The sequence below is a fragment of the Chenopodium album genome, chromosome 26, assembly GCF_948465745.1.
Source record: "Chenopodium album chromosome 26, dcCheAlbu1.1, whole genome shotgun sequence".
Classification (NCBI taxonomy): Eukaryota; Viridiplantae; Streptophyta; class Magnoliopsida; order Caryophyllales; family Amaranthaceae; genus Chenopodium; species Chenopodium album.
Window position 1 is genome coordinate 33,122,909 of NC_137859.1, and position 8,173 is coordinate 33,131,081.

The 8,173-nt window shown below is 35.0% G+C and overlaps 1 protein-coding gene across 1 annotated transcript; it reads right to left on the reverse strand.

Annotated features, from left to right (window-relative positions):
* Positions 1-1,810: 1,810 nt before the first annotated feature.
* On the reverse strand, positions 1,811-7,400 carry LOC145616436 (serine/threonine-protein kinase KIPK2-like). The gene is made up of 3 exons (XM_081671149.1): positions 7,225-7,400; positions 3,414-6,032; positions 1,811-2,753 (listed from the first exon to the last, which is right to left on the reverse strand). The coding sequence occupies exons 2-3, from the start codon at positions 5,861-5,863 to the stop codon at positions 1,892-1,894; spliced, it is 3,312 nt and encodes a 1,103-aa protein (XP_081527275.1). The 5' UTR covers positions 5,864-6,032; positions 7,225-7,400; the 3' UTR covers positions 1,811-1,891.
* Positions 7,401-8,173: the final 773 nt, after the last annotated feature.

Genomic DNA, 8,173 nt, shown 5'->3' on the forward strand with positions numbered 1-8,173 from the left:
AGTGCCACTCTAAGTTTTAAAATTTAAGGGTAGATTTTTTGATAAAATTTTTTAGTGAGTAGTTGTTCACATATACCCCTATTAAGCGTGTAGTTCCTGACAAATTTTCCTAAGTTGTATTTTGACTTGTTTGATTATTAATTAATAGTCATTTACACATTAATAGACATTCATTTGGATTTTGATATATGTTCTTTTTCATTTTAATAATTGTTCATTTAGAATTTAATACATGTTTGTTTATAAACAAATGTTCATTTCGATTTTATACTTTTTCATTCTCATATTGAAAGATTTTTATTAATCTATAGTGTGTTTTTTTTCGTTTTAAAAAAAATGTGTTTATTTTTTAATTTGTTATTAAATGTTCAAATTTGAAATTTTAGATTTCACGTACTTTTGTTTGTAATGTGTTCATGATTGTTATTATTTTGCTTTTTTTAAAAAATTGATTTCTTATTATATATATATAGGATAATCAAGTAAGGAAGTTGAACCTATAAATAAAAAAAATAAATAAAAAAAAAGTAAGGAAGTTGAAGGCGACATATATATTGTGCTCAGATTATATTTTTCAAGGAAACACACAAATATCATATGATTAGAGGTGCAACTAGGAAGATATAAAAACGCTTTATTATACCAAATGTATTAAATAATGTTCATTTAATAAGACACATATGTACATTTAGGATTTAAAGATTCACTTTCAAGCTATTACATGTAAGTATGTAACAAAATAGAAATGTGTTATTATTATTGTAATTTAATTTATTTTAAATTGGGCATACAAGACGTAAGTATTTGCATATATCTTAATGTATTATTTACACAAAGCTCTTAAAATGCACATTTGATGATACAAAAATGAACATTTGTTGAAACACGAATAAATAAAAATGAACATTTGATGGTGCAATACTTCTTGTAATAAATATGATTTGAATGCAGTAATCCTTATACAAGTACATAAATTTGCTCTCATTTTTATTTATAAGAAATTTCTAAAAGTACAATTAAGAAAATTTATTAATTTGAACAAAATACTTCTTGTTAAAAAAAATGAACATCAAATGATACAAAAATAAACATTTATCAATATAAAAATGAACATATTAAAAATTTTACGAGAAATTCATATAAAAAGGGGAAGGGTGGGGCATGTGCGGAGGGTGGGGTTGCATATAGTGTTCCCTATCCCGGGGTGTAGGAAAAAATTTGCAAAGTTTGGGGTCATCATTGAGAATTTCTCATATTTTTAACACATACTCATACACTAGATATTTATATGAAGTATTTATGTTGTACTTGCAACGACTTTTATATTTGCTAATGTGCAACTATTGTCAATAAATCTCTTAAGTTCTATAAGTAAAATTATACAAGTATCCGTCAAAAAAAAAAAATTAAAAAAATACTGATATTTTTCAAAATAAAATTTAATATTGTACATTTTACACAGCAACATTTTACTCAGCAACATTTACCTTTTACAAAATTAAATAAAAAAAAATATTAGCCAAAGTTAGAATATGAATAGAAAACGTCAAATTGTTCTTTCAAAAAAAAAAAAAAAAAAAAACGTCAAATTGTTGCAATTTCTACCAAATGAAACATTAATTAAATTAATAATACCATTACAACAATTAAGGCAAACATAGAGGGGCTACACTAATAAAATGAATAATCTCAACAAGGCATCAAGTAATTGCCAGCTGAACAAAATTTTATTTTAACCTACAAGCAATTTGCCAGTTCTTTAAGAGGGTCATAAAATGACACAAGAGCCACTCTTCTCAATGTCTTGCTGTAAAAATGAACTGTACCATATAACAAAACTTTACATTATAAGGGCTATACTTAAATACAAACATTATGTGGAAAAGACATGCTAAAACACCTCAAACTCTAAATGCTCTGCAGAACCAGAGCCAGAACTGTACTCCGCGTATTTGTTATTTTTTTCTAATGATGCAACTTTTGGCATCCCATAGCTCCGATACTCAGGAAGCTCAGGGGGTACAGCACATCGTATCAATGCCCAGTTCAGCCCCTCGAAGAACGGGTGCTGCTTTATCTCAGCAGCACCTCTTTCAGTTCCTAAGCGATTATCTGGCTCCTTTGCTAATAGGGATGATATTAGATCCCTAGCTTGAAGGCTAACGAGTGGGCTATCCGGGAATTTCAAGCTCTGAAGTACAACATTAGCCAGGGTTTCTTCATTCCCAGATCCCTTAAATGGTGTTCTACCATAAAGTAATTCATATAGGAAGATACCATAAGTCCACCAATCAACAGCACTCCCATGACCATCTCCTTTAATAATTTCAGGGGCCAAATATTCATGGGTACCAACAAAAGAGTTGGACCGTGCAGCGGTTGGCTCTGCTACTAGCTGCAGCAGTGGTCTCATCTCAGCAGCGACATCAGATTTCATTTTCCTCAATTTAGAGGATTTGGAAGAGGCTAATAGCCTAGGAGTAAAGCATGTTAATTGAAAGGAAGGTTCAATGCAGAGAGGCTGTACACAACGTGAATCAACACATGGACGGGAGACCTTTCTTGAGGTCTCTGACATCGATGATGAAACCAGAAGAGTCGGACTAACAGCACATCGGAGTGAGAGGTCAAAATCCGACAGCATGATATGCCCATCTTCTCGGACTAGAATGTTTTCAGGCTTCAAGTCTCGATAGATAACTCCAAGCATGTGGAGGTACTCTAATGCAAGGAGTACTTCAGCAACGTAAAATCTGCAAATAAAATGGCGCATTACAACAACGTTTCATAAATTAACTGCATTACAAATACTAACAATACTTAGCCATTATAAAATAATATGAAAGTTCAAATTGAGAACCTCGTGACATGTATGACCCTCAAGAAACAAAGCTCACGGTCAAGGATGTAATATAATTAATATTGAATAGCTTGACACAACTTGCATTCAGCCAGTAAGTTGTACAAGCAGCAATTCAGCATGAAATAGGCAGTTACCATTAAGTATTAAAACTACTTCAGAACATACAGCCAATTCCTAGAATTCAACACCCCTTCCCCCTTAAAAAAAACATGAAGCAGGATTAGGCAGAGCTTTGCAATGGCTCTTTGTAAAGCAGTCTCATTAATCTACAAACCTATAAACATGCATGAGAATAGGTACATCATGGATGTATTGGAAAGATGAGAGAGGCATCATGAATTCACTAGCATCATATAGTTGCATTATTTCCAAGGATTTTGGTCATAAACTCGTTGCAGGTTTGTTTAGCGGCTAGAAAAGTTATAGAGGGGAATCAGGTGTAGCCATGTAGTATTATCTGTTTTGAAGTATATGTTAATTTGCATAATTTTATACAAGGAGTGGGGGCGATACCAAAAACAAATAAATAAATAAAATTATGACATGTTACCTTGCAGCTTGTTCTGTAAAACACCTGCCAGGCTGTCTCTGTCGGAGAACATGTAAATCACCTCCTGGACAATACTCCATAACTAAACATGACAAGTTATCAGACGTAAACTGGCAATATAAAGTAGGAAGAAAAGGATGATCCAGCATTCTCAGTATATCCTTCTCTGTCTGTGCCCTCGCTATTTTCTTCCTTCTAGCCAAAAATTCATTGTCCATGACCTTTATAGCAAATAGACAATTTGTACCAATGAGCTCAGCAAGATAAACAGTTCCAATATCTCCACAGCCAAGCTTCTTTAAAAGATTGAAATGTCTCAAGCCTAGAGTTCCATGCTGAAACCTCACATGACGAACCGCTTCCCACCTTACATCCTTAGACATGTGTGGCCGATCACAAAAGCTGGGCCTGCTCAAAATACTTTCTTCACTAATACTTGTGCTACTGCTACATTCACCAGGGCTGTCTTTTGAGCTCTGAGTGAATTCCCCCTTGTATATCAACTTTGAGTTGCCACTAGATTCAGCAATAGCTGTCTCTTGGTTTGCGCTATCAGGACTTGGTCCAAGTGTGCTAACATCTGATATAACATTGCCTGAGCTAATTTCAGCACTGAGACTTGCAAAAGGAGAAACTGGTGAGTCTTGAAAGAGCACAGGAGACTCTTGATGGGATACATGAGATTCTTGATGGGCTTGTGGAGACTCTTGTTGGGACAACGGAGACTCCTGCTGGGATACTAAAGACTCTTGATTGGATTCTTTCCAGGTTTCTGTCACTACACACTGGCATCTCGGACATACAATTGGATTTGGGCCTGAATACAAGTCATTATTGAATTCACTTCGCACGTTTTTCAAGCTATTATTTGAGCTCATCTTCTTCTTCGACTTCCTCTTAATCAAATTCTTAGTCTTGATAAGAGGTTTGACCAGATGCTGCGCATTTCTAGTAGACTTGTTTCCTTTTTTCCCTTTTGGGGAGCCAGTTGAGGATACAGTCTTGGAGCTGATCTTCTTACCGGCCCCCAGTTTCGCTGATTTTCCAGTAGCTTCTTTGCTTACCACCTTATTAGGTGCTGGATTACTGCTGCTTGCACCCAAAGCTTTATCACCTAGGTCAGGACGACGTGGAGAGCACATATCTGCATGCTCATCCTCGTGCATTGGATGCACCTGTTCATTCCCAGCTTCAGTTGACACAGAAATCATTTCCTTTTCCTCTGCCACTTTCCTAGCAAATTCCAAAGGGATATTTCCATCACCAGAAGAAGATTGAAGAAGCACATGCTTCTCATCCTGCAGGGACCCCGTCAAAGGTGTTTGACTTACAAAGTCAGTTGAGGCAGAAAGTTTATGAATCTCTGTCATGCTGCTCTTGCTATGCTCTTCGGCTTTGTCAAGGAGATCAAAATGACGCAAAGAATGTGTATCTTCCTCCCTGCGCTCCATACCAACCTTTGACATTTGGTTCCGGGCACCAACTGCAATTACCTCCCTATGTGCTGGATCATTTCGAGCAAGTTCCACATAGCCCTTCTCATTGCTAATACGTGGTGAAGACTTTGAAGAAGCATGCTTCTCTTTCTGCAATAGAAACATGTGCTGCTGCAATAATTCGGTGTTTCCTGCTTGATTCTTCATTTTAGTTGATGGCATATTTATTCCTTTCTGAGTCAAAATACTATGACCCGTGTCAGGGATGCTGTCATCAACATGAGGAGATGATGGAGAAGATACAGATACAGGTTTATCAGACCTCAATACTTGATTGCTGTAGTAATTAGACTCAAAACCTTTTTCATTTTTTGACATTAGGGTGCATCCAGTTTCTCTTTCTGTAAGTGAACTTCGGTTTGAAAAGCAATAATCTGATGCTGGTGACTTTCCACGGATGTTTCGAAAAGTGTTAAAAGTTTCTTCCTCAGGAACAAGTGATATCTCGAGCATGCCCCCTCGGCCATCATCTTGGGAATGATCAGATACACTGTCATCAACTACATTACGGTACCTAGTCGATATCCTTCCAGCTTCTGATGTGCCTGATTTTGAAGAGCGTTTCATGGCTGCCATTTCAGAAGCCTGAGAAAGGCACAATCCCCTAAGTGCCTGCTTTAGATTGACACGATCTGAAACTCCATGTCCAGGTGAAAAAGAACCACCTGATTTGACAGGCTTTTTTGAAGCATTCTTCCTTGATGTCCCAGCTTGGCTTGGATGAGGGGATCCATGAGATGAAACTCTGCGATTGAACATCTCAAAGAGTTGATTGAGATCATCCTCTAGAGAATTGATGTTCCCAGAATTTGAGGCAAGAGATCTAGAGTCCTTTTCCTCTCTTTTAAATTCAGACGTCAAATAGTTCTTACCCCTATAATTTTCTCCTGGATTCAACTCCTCTTCTATTTCAACAATTTCACAATTACCAGGGAACAAACTCATGTGTGCCATACTGAACGAAAATTATGGCACAGAAAAAGGGCAAGAGTTTGTCTCATACCATTCTACACCAAAAGAAGTATCTGAACTATAAAACAAGAGTGCTGCCACAGTTTTCTAACGACATAATGGTGAATGACGCTAAAATCATCCAGGTATTTCTGATTGCAAAATAATAATCCTGTTAAAGCGATGCACAAACATAGTGCGATGAGTCAATCATCAAGCTGATGAAACATATCTATGTATATGAAGATTAGGAGGTATGCGTATTAAACATTCTAACGAAAAATACAAATCGCCAAATAATAATTAAAATCAGTTAGAGAATTCCAAAATCGGTCATCAGTAAAAACAATGCATTTCATTTCTAACAATCGAATTATGCAAGCATAGAGGGATGATCATACACTTTTTGGATCTTCCTTTTGACAATCTAAAAATTATTGTTTACGCACCACAAAAGCTAAATTTGGTTACATTTGTTACATTACATCCGAGTTCCGACCAGTGTCCCTCTCCCCCTCTTTCTCTTATTCTAAACAAAGAAAAAACCCACTGAGGTAATTTTACAGGAGAAGGTATGTTTACATAAGAACAGTCTTAAAGCAATTCCGCCAACATTTGGCCAGCTAAATTGTGATATCACTGCTGGTTTCTAAAATTACAAGCATAGGTAAAAAGTAAAAATCTCAAGTCAAATGTACTTCTTTTGCCTATTATATCCATAACATTTCTAAAATCCCTATCCACCAAGGCACCAATCGTGTCGAAAACATCCAAACGATATCTTAGGTAGAACAGAACAATAACCACCATATCAAAGCAAGAAATTTGGACTGTAAACAAATCAATCACAACTACAGTTTCCTAAGATAAAGAAACAAGGGCAAACAAGCTAATACAGTTCAATTAATCAAATGAGCTTTATTGATAGATAAACACAGATGCAAGAAACCAAAAAAAGAGAAATTCTTTCCCCCCAATGACCCAAATAATTAGCTCAAATTATGAAAAAGACACCAGCTTTACTGCAGATAATGACATATATACTTATTCATATTCAGCAAAACTATGTTACAGATAATCCCATCTGCAGATCTTAATTACCCATCATTTATCCTAGAAACCAGAACCAAATTAATTGATATAAAAGCACAAAAAATAGCGTAAAAAAGGAACAACCCACAAAAATGCCCTTCAAAATAGAAGCAAATTCCAAAAACTATATCACAATAGCTATCAGATAAACAACCCCAATTACAAGAACATAAACAACCCAAGTAAAATTATAAAAAAAATTCAACATTATAAACCCACAAAAAAAATTTTAAAAAATAATCTAAAATATGGGAAAATCAAATTAACAGTACCTGAAAGAAAAATCCCAGCTTGAGGGAAAATGGGTATTAATGATTAAAACCCTAATTGAAAAAATAGAGCATTTTAAGAGAGAGAAAGAGGGGAAAATTAGAGTTTTGTTTGGAGGTGAAGAAGAGAAATGGGGGTTTGCACTAAAAATGAAAATGAAATTCAGTGAGTTTTCTCTTTCCATACTGGCTCAGATTATTTTGTAGATCTGGGTCCCACACATAGTATGATGTTTGTGGGACTCACGTATAATATAAGATTGAAAAACAACAAAATTTAATTTAATCAGTTTTTTTCAAGTCGTGTTACTTGTTAGTGTGTTACTACTCCCTCCATCCCTTTATTACATGTCTGTATTTCTTTTTGGGGTGACCAAAATTAAGTGTCTATTTCTATTTATAAGTTGTACTTTTTGCCAATATTATTCTTGTTTTGATGATTTGTCATCAATTTTTTTTTTCTTTATTGTACTTTACATCAATTCCCAATACTTTCTCTCTCCTAATTCTCAATCACTTTTTCTTTCTCTCTATCTCTCTCTAACCCCACATGCATATTTGTACTCTCAATTTTTAGTTTTAAGGAATTTTTAACTTTCTTAATTCCCGTACAAAATGAAAAATAGGCATGTAATAAAGGGACGGAGGGAGTACTACTTTTTTTGCTTTCAAAATGTCATTTTTTTTTGGTGTCTATTTTATGAAAGTTGCTTACTCTTGTTATATTTCATTTTCTCCTCCACCAAATTTAATGCCCAAATTTTTAAGTTGAAAATGACATGATATAATACTAATAAACATATTCATGGCTCCTTTTTGGTGGTAAAACAAAGAGTTGCATGAACACCACCAAGTTTGGACTTTGGAGTTTTAGTATTTGTGATGTGATAACCCCACAAAATCTTCATAAGTCAAAACTTTTCATCTTTAAAGGGGCTTAAACTCAAACTAA

Coding starts and splice junctions, on each gene's coding strand:
- LOC145616436 (XM_081671149.1), bottom strand. CDS start 5,863: ATGGCACACATGAGTTTGTTCCCTGGTAATTGTGAAATTGTTGAAATA. Junction 2,754..3,413: donor TTTACAGAACAAGCTGCAAG/GTAACATGTCAT, acceptor TTTTATTTGCAG/ATTTTACGTTGCTGAAGTAC.